General features: G+C 38.9%; 1 protein-coding gene across 1 annotated transcript; it reads right to left on the bottom strand.

The window, feature by feature from the left end:
• Nucleotides 1-1,188: 1,188 nt before the first annotated feature.
• On the bottom strand, nucleotides 1,189-24,032 carry LOC145768550 (RUN and FYVE domain-containing protein 2-like). Its single transcript, XM_082580066.1, has 15 exons — nucleotides 23,728-24,032; nucleotides 22,348-22,440; nucleotides 20,456-20,587; nucleotides 18,963-19,080; nucleotides 18,450-18,551; nucleotides 16,838-16,961; nucleotides 3,765-3,898; nucleotides 3,330-3,510; nucleotides 3,066-3,182; nucleotides 2,712-2,879; nucleotides 2,460-2,557; nucleotides 2,287-2,373; nucleotides 1,948-2,172; nucleotides 1,736-1,862; nucleotides 1,189-1,667 (listed from the first exon to the last, which is right to left on the bottom strand). The coding sequence occupies exons 1-15, from the start codon at nucleotides 23,969-23,971 to the stop codon at nucleotides 1,524-1,526; spliced, it is 2,094 nt and encodes a 697-aa protein (XP_082436192.1). The 5' UTR covers nucleotides 23,972-24,032; the 3' UTR covers nucleotides 1,189-1,523.
• Between the last annotated feature and the right edge of the window lie 823 nt (nucleotides 24,033-24,855).

Raw genomic sequence — 24,855 nt, forward strand, 5'->3', positions numbered from 1 at the left:
ATAGGGCAAAGTGGGGCGTGTTGTCACAGCACGATTTCCATGTGATAACCCAAGCGTAGAACCACGAGTTTTCAATGGAAGGCATAGTTTTCAGTGCTCTTTCGTACAAGAAGTGAAGGTTAATAAGTTTGTCACCACAGCAGAAATTATGAAGAGTGCCATTGAATTTCGGGCAAAATCAGGTTTTATAAATAAACTAAAAAATGGTCTGGCAAACTAAGGTATGATCATAATTGATCAGGAAAGATACCATTCGTTAGCTTTAAGCCTGCTCTTTTCATCATACCAAACAGATAAGACATGCAAGTAAAGATGTACACATGGTTGTTGAAACCAAGTGATTTCATACCACGGGGCGTGTTGTCACAGCTGTGACTACACGCCCCGTGGTGTGCATTTTTAATATTAAGAAACATAAAAAATTATTTATGCTTATACAACGAGGTAATATGCGTATTTGTTAAAATACAACGCTTTTTTAGGAAATAAAAATTAATATTAGATAATGATACTCACATATATTCGATAGTGACACATAATTCTCAAGATGACATTTTTATTGTTTTTGACAATGGGCATAAAATTTTTACCAATATGTTGTAAATTAATTTTTTTGCATTTCGCATATTTTTTTATCGTTCAGCCTGTATTAAAACCATTTTTTGTTGGTTTTTGTCGTATTTTAGTCATAAACCATGTGCAGAAATTTTGTGACAACACGCCCCATGCTCTGTAACAACACGCCCCGGGGTGGGGCGTGTTGTCACAGCCCATTCACTTGCATTTATGTAAAAACGAAATAATCCAGAAAAACTTTAGTTGTAGCTAAAAGAAGTCGAATGATACCTCTTTCAATTGCACTATCTACCATCTCGATACTATTGGTACAGAACGAGATACAGTATATGCTGATTTGTACAAATTGTGACAACACGCCCCACTTTGCCCTATCAATTTGTAGGCCCGTTGTAACTGGTCTTCCAATCAATGGATTTATGAACTAATGCGAACAGTCTGTTACTATCAATCTTTGTATTTGATACATTACGACTCAGCTCTTCGGAGTTGAGTATCTGCCTGGTTTCTACTTGTTATGTTTGTTTGTAATACGGACCATCTTGAGTCTGATGCAAATAAATAAAAATAAAAGAACTCCTGCCTGGGCTACTCTGTGAATTCGTGATCGTTTGTACTGAGTTGTCGATCACTGAGTGAGCGTCTTCAGCGTACACGACAGCAGCGTTCAACGCCGGAGGGAGATCTGCACGACTGCACCTCAAGACAACGATATATGAATCACGTCACGACCATTTCAACACATGCCGATGCATTATGACGTCGCCAAGCAAACATAACAGACGGGGCAATATTGGAACTGCAAGTTTCGTTTGCAATGAAGTGAAAACACAAATATCTTGCGCTCTGACAAAAAATGAAACAAATGGAAAGATTGCACTGAAGAACGTCATCGCAATGACGAAGTAACGAAACAAGTCTTAAAACTCGATGTCTAAGTGACGTCATCATGACGTGTTTGCGGAGAACCTCTGCAGCAGCAGAGTGTGGCACGCGTCACACACACGGACGGGCTTGGCGGACGAAGCGAGGGGCATCGTGTTGTCGCTGCAGGCGTTGCAGAATATCTGGCCGCAGTTGCGACAGTGATGCTGAAAGTGAAAGATGGAGATTAGTTGACAACTCGCATGAGTCAAGCAATCAGGTCAAGGTAACTTGCCTTCCTACGTGCGAGGTTGAACGGCTTTTCACACTGGACACAGTTCTTCACTTCCTTATCGTCCTCCCAAGTGTTACTGGTCATCGTCTTGTGGACCTCCTTCAAATCCCCGAGATCCTGCTTTGACCTGAGAAAAGTTACACAGTACAATGAACGCGTGCGTTCTATACGTCACAACGAAACCAACACGATCCTGTGTGACCCAACAATACCTGCCCAGGTGACCGGCGAGGTCACTGATGGTTAGTTCCTGCTCGTGGCAAGTCTCCTTCAAATCCTCCTTTTCTAGGACCACTTGCTGGAGTTCCTCTTTGAGGGAAGACATCAGCTCCAACTTCTCATTAAGCAAAATCTTTTCTTGATCCCGTTTTTCTACATCGGACTGCAGCACCTGCCTCCACTCCCGTTCAATTTGGAGGTTGGTGAGCAACGCGGACCTAACATCCGTGGAGAGAGTTAGTTCCGTTGGATGCAAGGTTGCTAGCAACAGCCGGTCATGATTGGAAGGAATTATTGGAACAAAACTATTCTAGAACTACCCCGGAACAAACCTTTTTTGTTCCGACTCATCAAGTTGATAATTGTAACGGTCTGCTTGCTCTCTGGCGACCTCTGTCTGTCGTTTCGACTCCTCTAATCTGAAAGATTTTCAACAAAATACTCGGTTGAAGGGCCAGCAACAACCAACCAGAGATAATTTTTGAACATAAATTTGTTAACTCACAGGTTTTGGAGCTTTCCAACTTGTTTGGCGAGAGTTTCCTTTTCATTTTTCAGCATTTGTATCGTCTTGTCGTTCTGCTCCTCAGCGGTGGTCTTGACCTGACAGCAAGTGATGCAATGTAAAGGAATTCTGTAAATCCACTTCACTAAACGATGTGAACGTTACACAAAAGAACCACAAAGATGATAGATGGAATGAGATCTGCCCGGATATGACGTAGGACGTCGTGGTGGTCATCCTGACTCTGCTCACCTGCAATTTGTTGTAGACGTCAATATTGATCGCTTTGACGTTGTCTAGCTGCTCGCGCAAAGTAATGAGACCGTCCTGCTTGTCGTAGATGTCCTTCTCCAGAAGTTTCATCGCCATCTCGAGTTCTTGCTTCAGCGACATCTGAAGTTGCAATTCCTTCTCCACATCCTGTGGATGATCACAGGTTGAAAATGAACGAGAATAGTTTGGCAACACTGAGAACCTCAAGTGTCGGTTGAAATGTTACAAAGCACGATGGTTGGAAACCCTGGAACTTACAAAATCACGAAAGAAAATATTCTACAATCCAGAGAGTGGCACACTTGGAGAGTTTGGCAACACTGAGAACCTTACCATCCGAGTGTTGGTTTCATGCTTGAGTTGCTTCTGGAGTTGCCCGCACATTTCGTCCAGTTCCACGCGCGACTGCCTCAGCACCTCTCGCTCTGTGTCGATATCTTTTGTCTTGTCCTGTGGAGGCAGCATTGTTTCAAACGTGGTGAAGCGGCCGTTGGTTGCCAGGAACCATGACGTCATAACAACCCATCATAAAATGCTGAGATGTTTTGGTGATAAATAGTAAATAACCAAAAATAAGGAAAACAAGAACTTTCTAACCTCGAGTGTCTTCTGATGAGAAGCAGTGATGGAAACATTCTCATCCATCATTCGATCTTTCTCCTGCTTGATCTCTTCTAGCTGGATCTTCACTGCTTCAAGCTCGATTGACAAACTGTGATTGGTCGATTCAAGAAGCTCCGCCTTTTTCTGGAGTTCACTAGAGGTTGTTTCTAAATGTCTGGAAAAGCAACTTGGTTAATATCTTGGTTGGAATCTTCGCTTGAAACGACGTGACTCACATAGGTAAGGATATGAAAGGCACTGGTTGTCGTTGAAAGGCACAAAGCGTTTGCACGCGGCATCGTCGGCTGGGCATTGTATGTTGCTTGTCCGCGTGCTTCACGACTAGTCGTGTCATTCATTGGAGCTCCCACACCATAAGGACATATCCCCAGTTAAAGCGAGAAAATGTGGCGATTACAATTCCCAAACCTGTTTCTCTCTTCCAAGTAGTTCTTTTGATTGACAAGTTTCCGCATGGCTGATTCCTCTTCCTCTTCGTCATCACACTGGTTGATGCGGTTGCTTCCATCTTTCATGTACAAGCTATAATCAATCACAGTGACCTGAAAGCAAAGTTTGTTGGATTGTCACAAACGGTTTCCTCCCCTGTACTTCTGGATAATCCACTAACCACAGTCAAGAATCTTGTTAGAAATCTAAACATTCTTAATACAAGAAAAGTGCTCATCGAAGTTCATTTGTTACCACACAAAATACGCTCATAACGAAAGCATCTTTCGGGGGGTGACAGATTGCCTTATAATTTGAGCGGACTTTATATGACATTACATTGTTATATGACATCACCAGGGTTGCAAGTCGATATTGAAAAAAGTAGGGGATAAATCGATATCGATAGCCTTCCAAAAAAGTAGAGAAATATCCGAATTTCTATATAGCCTATAATTAAATATATAGCCTCCCAAAAAAGTAGAGAATAAAGAATAAGCTAATCGATGTTAAACGCAATTAAAAAAAATACAAATCAAATATTTGATTTTATACTGCCTACCAGTGCTTCCTTTCTGCTCAATCATGCATAACTTCAAACAAAATGCTTATTCTTTCAGTTCTCCGCTTGATCGGTATAGTTCAATTATCGTTTTTCTCGCATAAGCGTCAAAATATGCTATGATATCTTTGTCCGTCGTATGTTATTAAGTAAAATTAAAGGCTTGAAAAAAGTCGCAAAACAATCGAATAAAGAATATCGATTCACATAAAAAAAAGTAAAGAAAAACCATAAACGATATTGGCGGAAAAAAGAAAAGACTATGACGTAATCGATATTAAAAAAGTAGAAAATAGCGCTATCGAATACCGATTTGGAACCGATACTTGCAACCCTGGACATCACTTATTATGAACAGCAAACTGAAAAGTTATGGGTGGAAATGTTAATAACCTGACTATGATAGCAAACACTTAAAAAAGCCTAGTCTAGACAAAGAAGAGTTCAAGAACTATCGCATCGCCCTGTGTCCAATCTATCTTTTGTGTCAAAAATATTGGAAAGAGTAGTTGGCAGACAGTTAAATAATTTCTTAAACGTGCAAAATTTATTTGATATCAATCAATCTGCTAATCGTAAACATCACTTCACACAGGCGCGGATTTATGGGGGGGGCCCGGGCCCCCCCCGAAATTTTGTGAAAAATTGTATGTTTCCGCATCAAATGGTTTGATATGCTTCTAAACAGCTGATATTAGTCCCTCGGCATCACAATTGATGAAAATGGTTGTTTTAATGTCTATTTTCTAGCATATCGTATATGTCGTAGTATCATTGTTCATATCTGTTTAGCTTTTTCTTTCTTTTTAATTGATTTTCAAATTTTCTGGCCCCCCCCCGAAAAAAACTCTTAGATTCGCGCCTGACTCCACAGAAACAGCTTTACTAAAAATCCATAATGATATTGCTACTGTCATCATCATCATCATTTTCAGCCTGTGAAAGCCCACTGCAGAGCGTAAAGCAGCGTTTAGACTACATGCGTTTTTCTTGCGTAACCACTCCGACAAAACGTATCGCCCGATCCACTACACACAAGTGAATGGGAGTGTTTACATTGCGCGCGTATTTCGTGCGTTTGCACTCAGACAATCGCAAGCCGTTGCAAGCTATCCATCTGAATGCAAGCTGAAGCTGACGCAACCGATCCTAGGTCGCGTATTTGCTAAGTCAGTCTAAGGTAGTTTTGCGAAAAAACGCCGAGGTAGATTAGTTCTTTGTGAAGTATTGATAGAAAAATTACACCATGTAACAAAAAATTAGTTGTGTCAAGTTTTTAGTATTTTTTGAAAGATATAGTTGATTAAAACATGCTTCTAGCAATTTTTTTCCACAAGTGTCGTTTAAAAAATATTTATTTAAGGTTTTTGAACTTCTAGTACCCTGTTTCTCAAGCTCTTACTCTAAATTCCTTATAAGGTCGGTAAACTATGACATCATAGTGGCTATCATTTTAGCTTCATAACTGTAGCTTGTATCATAACAATGATCTTTGTTTGGTCATAGTCGCGGAATAGAGCAAGTAGGCTACAAAATTTCAAGTTGTTTTTATTCACTATCAATGTAATCAGAAAATATAGAACTTAAAACGTTTCAATCATTCATTGCTTCTTACTGTGTTCTGTAAAAAGCTCCAGCCTAAATTGCAGATAAGTTGGGAATTGAATCATCTCGTGAATGCAAACTTTTTACTGATTGTTTTGAAACTTTTTGCTATGTTTGTGGTCTATCTATATCAGTAACCATATCAGACCAACAAGCGAAATGTGCAATGAAACAAAGCTAGAAGCAAAGCTTTTATACTTATGAAATGTATTTTGGTATGGAAATTAGTGACCAGATTGACCAAGTTAAAAGCTGTGCACCTTATGTGATCTGCAGAACACATCGGTCCAATTTAGATGGCTGACTAAGGGAAAACGACATTTGATGCTACAGTATTTGTTAATTCAAGAGTTTGGAGAGAACCCCGAAACCATACAGAAGACCGTTGTTGCTATATGGTTGACAGCTCACGGTTTAGAAAAACAAAAAAACGATATGACATTGCATATTCTTCCATATTATGTTCTATTGCACCTGTTTCGCATAGCAGTCAGCAGCTGAGTTGCCGATTCTCAAACCCTAGAGCAAAAAAAGCTGCATAAGACATGGTAGTGTCTCAAGATATAGAAAAAGTCTCTCATGACGAATTCAACATAACTTACCTAATACAGACATAAATTCAGAATTTTGGTAATAGGCTCAACGAAACAATAATTATTATCACTTTTTGGAAACAATGCGATAAAAGAATATGAAAAATGGTGTGTTTCATGTCCATAAAAATGCATTTCCTGCACTCCCATCTTGATTGTGTTGATCCCTATGGGTGATTGATGGAAGCAGAAAAGATGGTGAAAGATTTCATCTTATATGGAAAGAAAATATCTAGGGCGGTGGATTTGCAACATAAAATGGGGGGGGGGGTGTATGGTCCGCAATACGAGAAGATTTCTCAGTGTATAGACTCAAGTCACACAAATGTGACCACTTTTGAAGTGTTTTCATCTTTGCATGATGCATATATGGCTTATATCTGCATTTCATTTCTTTGTGTTTGCATGTTTACACGTTTAATAGAAAACTATGCTGGTTAATACAGAAAATCTCTGAGTAAAACTAACAATCAGAAAAAGTGACATTTTATCAAAAGTAAGGACACTTCAGAATTTTTTTTGCTATTTTGGTGATTAGTTTGAAGTAACAGAACGCAATACATAAAAATTTTTCCGCAACTAAAAATTTTCCGAAATTTTGTTACATGGTGTTACTTTTCACATCAGAAGTGACTTGTTGGGCAGATTCTGCTGACGTTAAGACTTTTTGAAAGGGTTTTATTGTATTTTTAAGCAAGATAGATGCCTCCCAGTAGTGTTTTTCTTTCAGATCAAACTTAATTATTTTTCATTCTTCAAGGTTTAGGCCACCGTTTTGAACTTTATGTTCGATAGATTGTCACACATAAAAAAATCTAGGCTATGATTATGAAAGTTATGAAGTAAAACCAACCAACCAGTGATCACCATGCTTATGGGAGGCTACCAGAAAGTGAGTAAAATGACCAGTTGAATATCAAGTTCCTACTACCTAAATGTTATTTTAAAGTATGAAGCTAATGATCATATCAAATACCTATTCCATATTTGGAAGTGCTGATTATTTCACTTTAAACCATTATGGTTTTGCCACCTTTTTCTTTTGTTGGCTTTATTATTTTGTTTCTGCAATTGGTTTGGTTTTTGAATCTTTATCCTCTGACTGAAAAATCCTTGATAGGTTAATCCTAGAAGTTTCGCATACTTGTAGAGGCTTTTGATGCAATATCGCCTGATTTGCATTTCAACAAAGAAAAATGAATTCAATTGAAGGCATATTTAACTTTTAAAAGTCATCGCAAACACAAACATGCTAGGCATGTCCAGTGGCGGATCTATAAAAACATTAGGGGGGGGGGGGGCACCAAAGTTTAAAACAAAGGAAATATGTAATACAACATAGACAATGCAAAATTTGTTAAAAACAAACAGAGTGAGAGGGGGTCTGGGATGCTTGCCCCCCCATAAAAGTTTACCTTGCTTTGGTGACATTTCGTGCACTTTAAAAGTCTAATAATGTAAATTTTGTATCAAGACACACACTTTATTTTTACCAAGGTTATCAAAACTGGACTTCTGTAGAAGTTTGTGACACAAATCTTGATTTCAAATTAAACTTTTGTTTTAAACATTTTATGTTCATCATGGCCACAAAGAGATTTTAATGATTGATTTGTTGAAGGTTTGTAGGCTATAGTGCTGTGTTGGCTTTCAATATAATTTTGAAAATTTGCTAGTGTGGTCCAAACTTCCCTTAGTGTAGGCACATTTCACCTCATACATTGAAATAGGCCAAATTAATAGTGTAGATTACTACTATACCGTTCCTATTATACAACCTAGTTTACATTAGTCTGTTCTAGGATGGACCCTCGGCCCCAGAACCTCATACGAGGATGATCTTATTCCTTTAATGCATATCTTGATCACATATGTACTGCATAAAAACAAAGTGTGCCTGATACAATTGCTATCACCGAACACTGTTTTGGCTTGTCCATTGTACTTTGTAGACAAAATAAAGTAATATTCCTTTTCAGAGGTTTATAGGCTATGTCTCTCAGTCACATTTTGCTATGAACATAAAAAGTGCATTTATGTGTATCGTCGTTGATCGCAATTGGATTTGTTTTGCAGATATGTTTGTGGTCTTATCGGACTCGTGATGATTCTTCTACTGTTGAAATTTGAAGTCTTGCACTTTCTACTTCATCAATGCAAAGTCAATGATAAAGAATTTGAACTACATAGTCATTGTACTATCATGGGCATATACTATATCAGAATATTAATGCACTATATACTAGGGTGGCTCTTATTTGGCAAAAATTAAAAAAAATTTGAATTTTGTGTGGGACACCCTTTTAAAAGGTGAGGTTGTCAGAAAAAATAACTCCTGTAAAAAATTTTTGAATTTCAAATTGATTTAAAGGTGGCCCTCCCCCCTAAAGTTTTGCGCCCTCCTCCAAAATACCAAACCTGCATATCTCAAAAACTGCTTGAGCTAGAGATACGGTTTTTGTGTCAAAAGATGCAGAAAGCATGATTTCCTATCTGCTTTCTGAACTGTGATTGCGTCTATCTTGAGTAGAAAAGCAGTTATTTAGAAAAAACCTGTTTTCGGTATTCTAGCACAAAACAGTGCTAAACAAGTATTGTGGCCCAAACTATTCAATAAACAAAGTTCATAAACTAACCTGTAAAACTGGTAAAGCAATAAACGAAATAAGTATTCCTAAACTTTTATGCATTCATGCATAGCTAAAATGCCCGTTTTTTTATCATATTCCTTGGAAAAACTCCTGAGCGTGGAATCCGCTTTCAAGCTTCAGGTGCTATGCATCGCACTTGTTGGATGGCGAAGGCGATTTATGCAAAAAGCTTGGTCTGCATTTATGGTATCTGTCCGAAGAAATGGTTGGACTAGCCTTGTTTGACTCTCGTTTGTCTGTGGAAAGTAAAAAGCTAATGATGGCAACCATGTTAGATGAAACAGGAGAACGTCCACCAAGGAGACCAAGCATCAAAGTAGATGCGTTTCTTAGCAATAAGGGTCTAGAACAGTATTGCACTCTGATTCAAAATGGTTTCATCAGCTGTTGGGTGAAGATCTTCTTCTTCTTCTCTCGTTTGACTTGCAGTAGCTTAGATTGGCAATGCCTCCTCGTGCAGCCAAGATACGGTAGTTGGGTCCAGTTGTCGAATACCAGTGATTCCACTTGGGGGTCGTAAGATGGGACATTCGTGGAGTATGTGTTGCATTGTTTGTTCTACCGCTCCGCAGACACATATCGGCGAATTATGCAACCCCCACCTAAACTGGGTGAAGATGAAGCAATAATTATACTTTCAAAGGATCCTGCTCATTGGACTGAAGAATTGAAGATGGTGCATTTATTCAAGCTTTACACATGGCGAAGGGACTTTCAGTAGTGAATGACAGAGCAGAGAGAGGAGTTGCTCTAAGTCTAATCCAGGATTTTAACAAAATCTTAACTGAAGATGAGTACCAACTTCAGTTTCTTTTGCAAGTTGTTACTGAACACAGGAAACTGTTTCCAAATTCCAACAAGAACAATATTGTCGATTCTTCTTTGTTTAAACCTTCTTTGTTACTCCAGGGGTCAAGGGCTCTGTCTTTTACCACTCTTGGGCAGTGGCGATGCGGTTTAGATGCTTGAGCAGGTGTCGAGCAGCAATCCTTTGATTCGTCCATTGATTCATCATCCAGTTCAAGCAGACCACGCACACCATTTGGCGCAGTTACAGATGGTGTGGTCTGTGGTTTGTTCCTCTTTGCCACACTCACAGATTGCGGATGGAGCCATCCTCCATTTGTGCATGTTAGAGCAGAATAGTCTGACTCTAGTAGGCTAGCCCAGTGCGCAGGCGGTTGAGCCGCACCCAGGCCTTCCTTGGCAAATTATGCATTCCGGTTGGATGGGGGCTGGTGTCGGAGATACAACTTTAGAGTCTTGAGGAGTTCTTCTTCCACTCTGAGCTCCATTTGTTGTCCTCCCAGGTAGCCGCGCTGATGGATTGGTCTTCAGCGGTTTTCATCAGGAGTTGTGCGTCACATACAAATGGATGTCTCAATTTCAGTTGCCGAGGATGCTCGATTGCTCGCTCACAGACTCGTAGAGACTTGAGTGTAGCAAGTGGATGTGGTTCGTAGTGCGGCGAGAAAGAGACAGGATGGCTTCTTCGCGACGAAACTCAGTGGTTGGTTGCCTGCAAGGACAGGGAAATTGTCCGATGGTGTAGGTCGCAGACATCCTGTCACGATATGCAAGACAATATGTAAAATATTGTCGATATTATCGCTTCTTCCAGTACTGACCAGAATTACATTTTGAAATGAATATCGCTACCAGTGTTTCCTCTAAGGTGCAAAAATTAAGACAAAAAAACGAAATTTTGTAGACGGTTTTGTGGTCACAAAAAAGGTTGTAAAATCAAGATTTGGTCAAATGCGTTTTTTCTAAATAACTGCTTTTCTACTCAAGATAGATGCATTCAATGTTCAGAAAGCAGATAGAAAACCATGTTTTCTGCATCTTTTAACACAAAAACTGTATCTCTAGCTCAAGTGGTTTTCGAGATACGCAGATTTGGTATTTCGAGGGAGGGCACAGAACTTTAGGGGGGAGGGCCACCTCTAAATCAACTTCAAATTAAAAAAAAATTTGCAAGAGTTATTTTTTCTGACAGCCTCACCATTTGAAAGGGTGTCCCAAGCAAAATTCAAAAACTCAATTTTAAGAGCCACCCTACTATATACACCTATACTCTAGTATGATACAGTATTCCAAAAGTATACATGTAAACTTTTGCTTATAGCCTATTTCATTGGTATATTAAAAGATATTATATAATACCCTTCAATTGTTCTGAAGTTATGGGTTTTTATGGTTACTTTGACTATGCATTTTGTTATAATCACTCTTAAAGGGGACCTGAAATGAAAAATTAAAATTTTTTTGGTGATTTTTTACTGTTTAAGTATTATATTTTTCGAAAAAATTTTTTGATATGCCTTTTTGTTTGGGAGATATACCCAAATAAAAATTGGCCACCTGATGACGCTATGTGTCTTGTGACGTCATCGGCTGGCAACCAAGTAAACAGCTTCATGCATTTGCCTTAGAAACGTCGCATAGGTCATTGTATATCGAGCATAAACAAGATGTCTGAAACAAGACAAGGATTTCTATTTGAATCAAAAAGACGGCGACTTGACAGCGAAGAACATCATTCTGATTCGTGTTCTGACAACACCAGTTTGGACAGCAGTCGGATAGAAAATTTATTAAAATTTATTAAAAATTTAAAAAAATTAATTAAAATTAGCCGATGTATTCAGAGTTGCCTAATATGCCTACCCTGCCAATGTTTTACTGTCCTACTGACCTGTTTCAAAGTCTTGTTGTTTTCTCGCTTTGCTATTCAATCCAAACGTCCGATCGTACTCACAGACCTGAACCTAGGTCGATCGAGTTTTGTGGGTACTGTATTGACAGTGGCTTTCACATATCTTGAAAAATCAAAGACAGAAGAAACAGCTTCAGGGATGAGCAGGTGTCTGGACTTGGTGCCTTGTAGCTCTGCCTGTAGATCACATTGGTAATCGCTGGCCAGAAAATGATTGCTGCACACACGGCAGTGCTTGTTTACAGCAGGTGGGTTTCTGAGTTTCATCGCTGAGATCCATTTCTTCAGCTTGTCGTCATTATTCAGAGGTAAACGATGAAAGGATACCCCTTTGACGATTCCCCGGTTAGTACAACCGGAAGCCATACAAGAAGCCATCATTTTAAGGGCGTAAAAACTCCCTTAGCACAAAATTGTTTGCTGTTTCGGTAGCCTACGCGATTTGTTCCTGGTGTTTGCACGCGAAACAGAAGACGTTGGATGCCGCTTTGCCAGCCAATGACGTCATCAAAATTTTTGACCAATCAGAATCATTCAATTCAAAAAAGGTTTTTTTAGGTTTTTTAATTAATGGTAACACAAAAAATAAAAAAATTGTTGAAAAACGTTTTATTTCAGAAAGATCTACAAATACAAAAGCCATGTATTTTCGTTGCAGTGCACCTTTAAAATGAATTCTTCTGAAGTCAGGAGTTTTTATAATTACTTTGGCTGTGCATTTCATTACAATCTGAATCACCCTTAAAAGGAATTTAATGGTAAGAACACACATATAGCATATCATGTTATAAGATGTGTTCTTAGGCATTAAGAATTGTTTTGACAAAAGTGTAATATTAACTGACATTATTCCATACGTGTGTGACACAAACATGTTAATATAGAAAATTGTAATTTCCATCATTAGACAGATTAATGGAAGAGCATTTGTTTGCTGCAAATGATTTGTTGTTGTGAATAACTTAACTACCAATTACCATTGCACTTGCAGGCCTATAGATTTGTTGATAACAGCCATAGATCGTCAACTATAATGGTGGTTTATCATTGTCAACATTGTCATTACAAAAAATTAATTGTCCATATGTTTCATTGTTATGACTTTGCAACCTTTTTAATTCTGTTAGTGCTATTTTATTTGCTTCTACCACATTTGTAGCATCTGTTTTTTTCATTATCTGTGCATAACCTATAAGCAATTATACAGAAAACTGCCAACATGCAAAAATTCTACCTTTTTGATTCGCTGGTAACAAATAAGATTGAATTGCATTCAGTTTTTTTGTATTAGCCTAATAATATTTTATAAAAGCAGAAAATAAACAGCTATTAAACTATAGCCTATCAATCAGAGAATTTAGTCCATCACAAGTGATAGTGATCTTTGAGGTCTCATACCTACTGTATATTTATCACAAATATGCATTGCTCAGTGGTTTACAATGCAGGCATTTTCAGTGCTCTTTATGCTGAGTGCAAAGTAGGAAAGCACTTTTCTAAGGTTTTTGATGACCCCAAGGGGTAGGCTATTTGCCATTTTCACTGACTTAGATGTAGGCACTACAGTATATGAACAAGGCCACATTTATAGTAGTGGACTTGTGGTCTAGTTTTAACGTATTAAAAAAAACAATCTATTAAAAAGCGAACAAAGAATTCAAAGTTATTTCACAAAGGTCATGAAACAAGGAAGGTTGTTGAACAAAGATACCAAGGTCAGGAGCAAAATGGCTGGAATGCGAGGTTAATCTAATCAAAAAATATATAGCCCAGAAATAGACAGTTTGGTGTTCGAAATGTTTGCTAAACATGAGTTTAGAATCCAAAGTTATTAAAAATCACTTCTAAAAGCATAGCCTGTCCAAAAATTACAATGGTGCAATCTTGGTGTTGGTCCACAGGCAACAAAGTTTATATTACCGTAACATAACAACCCACTCGGTGCAATTAAAGGTTTCTGGCATTGCTTTAAAAGTCTGGATGCCACTCTGCACTTCATATTGTTAAGTTTTTTTTTTTGGTTTCTCCATTTGCAATATACTATGACCCTCAAAAGTGTTCTACTTTGATATCATAGTGTGCTGATAGATAGTGTAGGCTAGAGTTTCATTACTGTACTTGTGTTATAAGCTTGTTTCTTTCTGTGAAAGTCATTTGTGCAGAGGAAGTAAAACTCAAAATGTATTGCAATGATCGCATTGACAGAAGATGTCAACTAGATCAGCTGATTGACATCAATGTAGGGGAATACCCTATATTTTTCAAATGACGTAACACAATACGCAAGATAACCGCAAGTAGTGTAAACGCGAGCTGTTTGAGACAAGACGCACGAAAATCGCAACGCAACAAAGACGTACGGAAAACGCACGTAGTCTAAACCCACCTTTAGCCTTCCCCTTTTCATGCCAATTTACATGATTATGTGCTAGTTGGTACCAATTGGTTGTATTGCATTGTTTGTCAATGTCGTCCCTCCATCTTACTTTTGGTTTTCCTTTCTTTCTTTTGGCTTCTCGTGGTGTCCATGTTGTTAATTTTTTAGTCCATCTATTGTCCTGATATCTTGCTATATGACCTGCCCAGGACCATTTTAGTTTCTTGATTGTGCTTAATATATCTCGTAATTTCGTTTGATTTCTGATCCATTCGGCAGTCTTTTTATCTCGCCATGTTAACCCCATCATGATTCGTTCATGTGCTCTCTGGATAGTTCTTAGTTTAAGCGTTAATTTCTTTGTAAGGTTCCAAGTTTCTGCACCATATGTAGCGGTTGGAAGGATGCATTGATCGTAGAATTGTTTCTTGAGAGAAAGAGGCAGTTTTGACTTAAATATCGAACTTGCTCTTCCGAAGGCTTGCCATCCAAGTGATATTCTTCTTTTGATTTCATCTTCTTTATTGGAGTTGGTTGTAATTTTTTGGCCAAGATATATATAGTGATCAACTTTTTCGATATTCGCTCCGTCCAAAAGAATATTGCTGTCGGTGTCTGCCAGTTTGTTAAACATAACTTTCGTTTTGTTAAAGTTCATATGAAGGCCAATCTTTTTGCTTTCTGTATTGAGTTCACTTAGCATTGTTTGTAGTTGTTTAGGTTGCTCAGATATAAGGATAATGTCATCAGCAAACGTAAATGGTTTATGTATTCACCATCAATTTTGATTCCTTTTTCTTCCCAGTTAAATTGCTTAAAAATTTCTTCTAAGGTTGCTGTAAAATGTTTTGGAGATATTATGTCACCTTGACGTACCCCTTTTTGAATCTGAAATGGTTCAGAGTTTTTGTGCAGCCGAATTATAGATGTATTTTCCACGTAAATGCTTTTGAGAAGTTGAGTGTATGTTTGGTCAATTCCCTGTCTTTCCAGTGCTGAAATGACAGCTGATGTTTCAACAGAGTCAAACGCTTTTTTATAATCTATTAGTCCAAGGCACTGTACTTGACTACTGTACTTGACTGTAATCACAGCGTTGTTCTACTTTCTCTTGATCTTTCAGCTGCTTTTGATACCATTGATCACAAAATTCTTCTAAATCGTCTCAAATAAGATTTTGGCATTACAGGAATGGAACTTGACTGGTTCTCTTCTTATCTTTATGATCGAACTCAATCTGTAGCAATTGAAAACTCAATGTCTTCTGCAACATTTCTTTCTTCTGGAGTTGCTCAGGGTTCTGTTCTCGGCCCTGTCCTGTTTTGTCTCTACATGAACCCCCTGTTTGACATCATAAAGCGACATAGACTTTCATACCACTCATATGCTGATGATATACAAATTGTATTTGCATGTTACTGATGAAGATTCATTGTGTTGTATTAAGTCAAAATTCCAAAAATATATGGTTGATATCTCAAACTGGATGTCTTATAATATGTTGAAACTGAATCAAGAAAAATGTGAGTTCATTGTATTTTCTCCGAAACGGTGTATTTCAAAGTTTAGACATGACCCTTAACCTGAGTAATATCAATCTTTCTTCTTCTAACTCAATTAAATTGCTTGGTGTAACATTAAATCAACATTTCTGTTTAGAAAACTTTGTCAGTTCCGGTGTTAAATCTTGCTTTTTTCATCTTAGAAATATTGGTTTCATGAGACAGTTCATAATGTTATTGCTTGTAAAATTTTAACTCATGCACTTGTAACATCCAGGCTTGATAATTATTCAAATTCATTGTTAAATAACATTCCACATTGTACTATTTTGCGTCTTCAAAGAGTTCAGAATGCTGCCGCTCGGCTAATTACTTTAACACGTAAACATGAGCATATCACTCCTGTACTAAAATCCCTGCATTGGCTTCCAGTATTGTATCGTATTCGCTTCAAAATATGTCTATTAATTTATAAAGTTTTCCATGGTTTTGCTCCGAACTATCTGGACACTTTGCGTTCTCAACATCAATTGCCCTTGTGCAACCCTTCATGTAAGACACAATATGGAAATCGCACCTTCCCAGTTGTTGCTGCCAGTTGCTGGAATTGTTTGCCTATTTGTGTAAAAGAAGCTAAAAATTTAAATGAATTCAAAGCTCGCTTGAAAACGTTCTATTTTACTGAACATTATGACTGAAAGTACCGTATTAATTGTCACCATTGTCATGTACCGGAATGGCCCGTTTTGGTGAGTTCGATTCGGTGAGTCCGATCCCTGTTCAATGATTTTTTCAATATTTTTTTTTTAATTATCGGGTACCGTAGCCTAATTATCATTGCCGTTTTAGGGTTAGGGGATAGGGTTAGGAGTTAGAGGTTAGGGACTCACCGAATCAGACTAACCGAATCGGACTCACCGAATAGTAGCAGACCCGTCATGTACAGCGCCCAGGAGCATAGTTTGACTGTGGATGTGGCGCTATATAAATATTGTTATTATTATTATAAGTACCACGACATAGTGCCAGGCACCAACCCTCACCTGGTTGTCCAGGTCGTCTCCTTTCATGCACAGGTTTGCGTCGATACAGTTCAACCCCACTAGATGTCCCACTAACACCACCACTTCATCATTGACCATCAGAGCTCCCCCATCATACCATTCACTGAAACGGTGCAATTATGACGTCACACAATAGACACAGGGACGATAGAGGTCGCTGTTCCAGGCAACTTGGCCGCAGTGGCTTGGAACGAGCGGTGAGAATATTACGATTTCCTTTGTTAAAATGTCCGTATCTCAATCGGAAGACATCGGTTTGTTTTTGTTACCCTGCCATGGCACACCAAAGATTTTTTTAAATGATTCTGAATCTTATTCCTACTTGGCCAGTCAGCGAACAATATATTTAAGGTGACAATGTATTCAACTGCGCCAACCCTCGACACACTTGAAACGGCAACTTTATCTTGTGCAACAATTCTCTCTCCCCTGTGGAAAACTTCTTGCCTTGTCTAAATTCTATCTTATGGCTCACAATAACCTACGATTTACAAATTCGTGGCCAAATGAAAACGTAGAGAGACAGATTTGAGCATGCGTGGAACAATACAGTAAAACGGGGTGAGATTGGGCCAGTCTTGACCTTTGCACTGTTGTAATAAAAATTGCAATGCCTCTGAAAGTGAAATTTTTGGTCAGAATGAGCACTCTTGGTCTCCTTTACATGTCTTATCAATTTCAGGTGTGAAGTCATTTAGCTACATTTTTTTTGGTCAAAATTGAAAAATTTGACACGAATTGTAAGCAATAAGGTAATACAGGGTGTCTTTTATCAATTAGCAGAAAGAACGGTCCTCATGGAATTACTAACATGACCATATGAGTGTCCTGCCTTGAAAGAACATGTACATTTATATACAAAACATACACCTACACTAAAACATTGTGCCTTTTATCAACTTTCGTATTTTTTCTGTGCCTTTTATCAACTTCAATATTTTCCAACTTTCGTAGCCTACATGTTTTTACTGCATAGCTGCAAACTTCTCACATCTTAAAACACTTAATTTTGGAATAAATCACCTGTAATGTTACTAACCATCACACTGGTATGCTAAATCTTTGCATTGGTACAACTGTGATGGTAACATGCAATTCTCAGAAAAAAATTGTTTTGCACAATTCCTGTGTGTGAGATTGGCCACCACAACTACTTTTAAATATGATTTTCTCCTGTATAAACAATACAAACCCAACAAAAACACTTAATACAATATGAAACTATATATATGGCATAAGTGCTCACACGAGCTAGAAATAAAGTATCTACACCGTCACAATTTTAAGAAATTTCAAATCAAATTTTAAAAATTTCTCGAAATTTTAATTTTAATTTTTTCATGATTTTTCTTAGCAATATTGCACACATTTGCTTTTGAAGGTATATACAGTATCATGTAAACAGGTTAGCAGTGACATATACTCAAGCCTAAAGGTTAATTAGAAATCTTCATTAACCTTTAAGTTATTTACGTTTTAAAAAACTGGACCATCCCACCATCTCACCCCTAAGGAAAATCTCACCCCACTTTACGGTACTACGCAACCAACGACGCTTGTGACGTCACAACAATAATGCGGGAGGGCTCACCTCAACAAGTCTTTGTTTTCAATGAAGAGTTTGAAATAATCAGCCAGTCTCTTTTGCATGATGGCAAGTCTCAACCAAGCTCTCCCCCGGCCAAGTGGGGTCCTTAGAAGTAACACAACATCATTAAAAGTTGTATGCAGAGGTGGGCGCTTCTTTTTAAGCGGTGCTCCTAGCACCGCTAATGTTTTCTTAGCGATGGCGCGCTACGTATTAGAGTAGCGGCTGCAGTAGTGACACTATTATTTTCTCAATGTAGCGGATAGGCGCTAAATTTTGCTTCAGTTGTACTTTCCCAAAAAGATTTTAGAGATTTGTGATGGAAGCACTGAAGCAGATGAATAAAATTTCACCCCGAACTTCACAACGACGTTGAAATGGTGGTGTAAGCCAATGTGGTACTTAAAAGTGATGTCATTCGCTTCCAAGATTATTTTGACTTAATCGGATTTCCACCTCTGGTTGCATCAATATTGGTATATCCATAGTATTTTTTAAATACGTCAAGACCATCACCTCACTCCGGGCAAGCTTCGTACATTGTCTGTAATTTGGCAAGCCTCTGTCGTTAGCTTTTCCAGCGCCTCCAGTGGTGGCCAGAAGTACTTGTTCTGGGTGAAAAATTTCTTTGGTGCTGCAAGAATCACAAAGTTGCCCTCGTTGCTAATTTCTATAGTAAATTACAACAACGCGGCCCACTGAGTAACAATAAACAACCATTCTGACATCGGACCTGGTATGGCTTTAACGAGTACCTTGCCACCTTAAAAGTGGAAGGCGAATGTCACATTGCCAAGGTATTTCAATTCCATTAGTTATACTCTTATATAACTTCTTACATAATGCACATTTTTGTTCAATAAAGTTCCCCTGGAGGTCGCTTAGTTCGTTCACATCAATGGTTTACCACAGAGGTATCCACCCAACAAACCAACCCTGGTTTACCACAGAGGTATCCACCCAATAAACCAACCTTCTTCTACCACAGAGGTATCCACCCCCAATAAACCAACCCTGGTCTACCACAGAGGTATCCACCCAACAAACCAACCTTGGTCTACCACAGAGGTATTCACCCAATAAACCAACCCAGGTCTAATACAGAGGTATCCACCCAACAAACCAACCCTGGTCTACCACAGAGGTATTCAGTCACCCAATAAACCAACCCTGGTCTACCACAGAGGTATCCACCCAATAAACCAACCCTGGTCTACCACAGAGGTATCCACCCAACAAACCTACCCTGGTCTACCACAGAGAGGTATCCACTCAACAAACCAACCCTGGTCTACCACAGAGGTATCCACCCAACAAACCAACCCTGGTCTAATACAGAGGTATCCACCCAACAAACCAACCCTGGTCTACCACAGAGGTATCCACCCAATAAACCAACCCTGGTCTACCACAGAGGTATCCACCCAATAAACCAACCCTGGTCTACCACAGAGGTATCCACCCAACAAACCAACCCTGGTCTACCACAGAGGTATCCACCCAATAAACCAACACTGGTCTACCACAGAGGTATCCACCCAATAAACCAACCCTGGTCTACCACAACCGTGGTCTACCAGGACAGTTCCGAAGGAGTGAATGCTTTTCCAGTGGGCGCCATAAATTCCAAAGTAAAACGACCGAAGAAATGTTTGAGGTGAATCTAATTTTGGGGAAAATAAATACAAAAAATAATCAACATGCAGGGTATCGTGTCTGGGAGCACAATGACGATGCGCAATCCACCCCTGATTCTCTGAACAGACGTAAAGTGACACTTGACAGGTGATCAATTACATTCAATTCCCATATGTTTTTTTATACTTTTCAATGTCGAAAGCGGCCATGTGCTGTAAGTCATCGCTATACTTTGTTACTTTCCCAAATGCAACAACTTTGAGAACTTGAAACAAACGGCACGATGACCAAAGATGGACCAACCAAATAGAGTTGATGACTAATTGACTATTGTACCATGAAGTGCGCTGCTACAGGATAAAAGACCTCACCTTTTAAGCCATGCCTGAGCACATACTCCATGATAACGAAGAACTGTTGCAGTGGTTCATGGTCACTATCTAGCGTGTGACCAGCCGACAGAGACGATTCGATCACACTCTTGATGCTGAGCTTTGCCATCCCTGGAATCACAAAATATTTAATAATTCTTCTTCTCTGGTGTTGTCGCTATATGTCAGCTGTCAGGGCATCCGTTGGTTAATGGTTAGCCACTACCTGGTGTCATCATCGATAGAAACTAGGCCTTCCATACCATGAGGTGGTCTGTATCGAAATGGCCCGATTCGGTGAGTCCGATTCGGTGAGTTCCCTATTCGGTGAGAGCCTTTTTCGGTGAGAGCCCTATTCGGTGAGTTTTTTTTTTAAATTATTGCGCGCTGTAGCCTAATTATCATTGCCGTTATAGGGTTAGGGGTTAGGGATTAGGGGTTTGGGGGTTTTTGGGTTTGGGGGGTTTTTGGGTTTTGGGGGTTGGGAGTTTTTGGGGGTTGGGGGTTTTAAGGGTTTGGGGGGTTGGGGTTTTTTGGGTTTTGGGGTTTTTTGGGAGTTTTTTGGGGGGTTGGGTTTTTGGGGTTTGGGGTTAGGGGTTTTAATTAGGCTACGGTACCCAATAATTTAAAAAAAAAAAAATCAAAAAAATCACCGAATAGGGCTCTCACCGAAAAAGGCTCTCACCGAATCGGACTCACCGAATAGTAGCAGACCCGGTCTGTATAGCCGGCAAACCTTGATAATGTGGGCTGCCGTCTGCATTTCACCACACTCACAAGCAGCACTCTCTGCCAAGCCCCACCGCAGCATGTCTGCACCATAGCGTCCAACACCAGTGAGCAAACGGTTACGCCTTGATGAGGCAAGTCTAGAGAGGCCATGGCCCAGCTGGTTCTCAGGCGGGGATCTGAATACTTGGCGAAGTGGGGATGTGCTGCTTGACCATTGTTCACACCACGCCGCGTGGCACCTCTGTTTGCTAGGGCTTCCACCAGAGGCTGCCAGAAGGTCTTGTGCAGCGCGTACAATTACAAATGGCTTTCTTGATTTTAGCCGCTGCTTTGGTGGCTATCTCAGCGTGGTTGCGTGTAGCAGATGGCCGGGGTTTAGGGCTTATGGCTCAGGGAAAGGACAGCACGTTGGCGCCGTAGTGCAGCTGGCTCAATGTTTGCAAGGACAGGCAGTCTTTTTAATAATTTAATAATTAATTTTTGTTCACCAAGCACCACTGGTGACATCATCAATGTCTCAAGTGTCATTGCAAGTTTATTAGTATATATGTGTTGCACTGAGATGCGATATCATCATACTCATCCTAGGTGCAATATATAGATCGATATCTGCTTCAATCTTAACAAGGGTGCACAGCAATTAGACATCAAGCTGAACCTAATTCAAGTGAAGTCAAAAGGATGGGGTGGGGTGAACTAAGGATGGGCTATACAATTCTTGGGGGTCACAATTTGTAGAGGGTCCCAAAAAGTGCATATACCTGGACTATGATGATTGTTGCATCCACACCATTAACGGAGTATATCAAGATTAAAGATACAGAACGACATTATTTTTGATGAATTGTCGAGTGGTTGGCTTTCTAAGCTAGACATGTTCACAGCATAATGTACATTGATGTGCTGCTAAACAAACTGTTTACTTGAAATAATTGCGACCAGGCAACAAAATGATCAGACAATAAAGTGGGAATTCCTACAACGTATGTTTCACATGGCAAAGCTGGAGTGGCCTGTTGCTGTAAAAAGAAATTATTAAGCACCGAAAAAACAATGAACATCAACAGTCAAGGAACGAAATTCAAGACATTATAATGCCACAATGTAGCTGTATATATAATACCGTACCAACATTGCCAGGTACAAGTGGAGTTACATACCCAAAAGGTTTTTGCGCTCTATCTTCATCTCTGACCCATTGGTGATGTTCCCGTTCCCAGTTGCAAGCATGGGGGAACCCCATACTGCTTCGTCTGTATAATATTTAAGATAATGAAGGTTTCAACTAAACCACAACATAATCTCGATATTGTTATACACATCAATGTATATAATGTATAATCAAATAGTAATAAAATTAGTTTTTTCGCACCTTGCCTTTCTACCACATCATGTGATCTGTTCAACACCTTTTGATGCAGTTACCTTTGATTCTCGCAGAGCCTATATCGTTGAGTTTTGAGCTAGTCAGAAGTACTGTGCAGTTTTTGTTTTTTTCCTGTTTATGTATAGTTATAATAACCATTGTATTTTATTCAGATGTAGTAAAATTGTATATATGTTATTCCTGAAGAGGACATCTTGTGATGTTGAAAACGTTCGATACTTAATTTGTTGCGTAGTTTTATGTTTATGTAAATGTAATAAACTTGAAGATGTTAAACTTGATCACATTGCTCGGCTTCGTATGCCTATGATTCAACAAGACAAACTCTCTGCCGAAGCTCTATCAATGTATAATCAATATAATACTTTCACATCCTCTAACCAAGAGGTTCTTAACCGAGGATTAAGGAACCACCAGAAGTTCACAGCCTGGAGATTTCTAAGGATATATATATATTGTGGGGCATGACGTCCACCCTGTTAGCTCAGTGGTTAAGTGTCTGACTCAAGATCCCGCGGCGCTGGTTTGGCTCTCCGGGTTTGTGCTTGAGCACATTTCAAGACTGCTCTCCATTCAGCAGCACCTAGTGGATGGAGTAATACCAAACAGCAAAATGTTTCAATCAGAAGTTTCACTATGTCAATCTCGGTAACCGGCCCTGCATTAAAAGCCTCTACAAGTATCATATATATGCAAAACAACCAGGAATAACCTATCAAGGCTTTGTCAGTTCGAGGATAAAGATTCAAAACCAAATCATAATACCACTCCTGGATGAAGAAACTGATTTGCAATAAACAAGGCACAACCTTTATAATAAAGTTGAGTATAGGTACCAGCTGAAATAAATGTTGTTATAGTACTGTGTTAGTATTATCCATGATCTTTTTAATAAAATTTAACTTGGGAAGAGAGGTTATTTTTATCAAACATAGACAGACAAAGCTCAGCAACAATACAACATTTAACATTATAAATTCAAAACGACATGTTTTATATAATGTTAAATGTTATATTGTTGCTGAGCTATGTCTGTTTATTGTTAGTAAAATATCTATAATTTCTTCATGTTGGAAATTGTTAATTATGATACACAAAGATACCGTAACCTACTTTAACATAACAAGGATACACAGGTAGCCTAGTTATTTACCTGTTGGGGTGGCCAATGGGGAATCCTTTGAGACAGAACGTCTTGTTAGGGACTTTAAACTCATTAGGGATGAAGTAAATATAGCAGGAATCCCAATTCCACTCAACTTTGATGATTCTGAATGGATCGATGCTGTTTCTGTATCAGACACAGTAAATGTGACATCACTCTGTGCTGTCTCTGCTTCTTTTAAAGGGTCGTCAGCAGAGGCAGTCGTCTCCAATTGACAGTTGGAAAGATCCATTTCGGAAAAAACATAAAATTTTTTTTAAACTATATATATGAACTTGTCCATCAACATTTAAAAATCCTGCATTGAAACTTCTGTATAATTGAACGCACTCAAGAACAGCCAGCCATCCTTTTGTGAAACGCAAGGTTGTAAATTTCAAAAATACCTTCATTCTCAAGTAGCCTATCTTGAAAGCTAGAACCAATTTGAAAACACCATAAGTGCATTTTCAGAATCAGAGGCCTTGAAATGCTCAAAGTGATTCTCAGACTTGGTGCAAATTTTTTGTTGGCCTGAGCATACAACAAAGGTATGACGTAGACATCAATGAAACCAAAACACTAAAATCATACATTAATGAAAAATTTTTTAGTAAGCTTATTGTTAATTTTTACAGCTACAAAACTTCCTCGTTAACAGCAACAATGTGGTGCACACTATCAGTTACCGGTATTTTCCTAAACTAATCCAGCGAAACAACACTTGACTGAATGAACACTGAACAGGAGCAAACACCAAACAGTGGTGTAGTGAAAAGCATGTGCAATTTCGTTTGACAAGCGTGGCTACATCTTTTGGCGAACAAAAATTTATTAAGAGAAGTTCTCAAACTTCAACACAATTAAAAAAAACTCTTGCAACAAATGCAGCACAAAAGACAGCTGGAATCAGCAAAAAAAGCAGGAGCGGGTGTACAAGAATCCGCCCAAGTCGAACATGCAATGACATCATAGATTGGAATTAAACAACAATATAAGGTGAAGCCCTGGGTTCGATTCCAGGTCGGGTCATACCAAAGACTTTAAAAAGGGTACCGATTGTGTTCTTTCTTGCATAACGCAGTGAAGATAAAACGGGTAATAATCTGGTGAGATTTCACCCTCTTCCAATCTGCC

Source organism: Aplidium turbinatum, chromosome 4 (assembly GCF_918807975.1).
Source record: "Aplidium turbinatum chromosome 4, kaAplTurb1.1, whole genome shotgun sequence".
In the NCBI taxonomy this organism is placed as follows: Eukaryota; Metazoa; Chordata; class Ascidiacea; order Aplousobranchia; family Polyclinidae; genus Aplidium; species Aplidium turbinatum.

Coding starts and splice junctions, on each gene's coding strand:
- LOC145768550 (XM_082580066.1), bottom strand. CDS start 23,971: ATGGATCTTTCCAACTGTCAATTGGAGACGACTGCCTCTGCTGACGAC. Junction 22,441..23,727: donor CCCATTGGCCACCCCAACAG/GTAAATAACTAG, acceptor AATATTATACAG/ACGAAGCAGTATGGGGTTCC. Junction 2,374..2,459: donor GTTGGAAAGCTCCAAAACCT/GTGAGTTAACAA, acceptor AAAATCTTTCAG/ATTAGAGGAGTCGAAACGAC.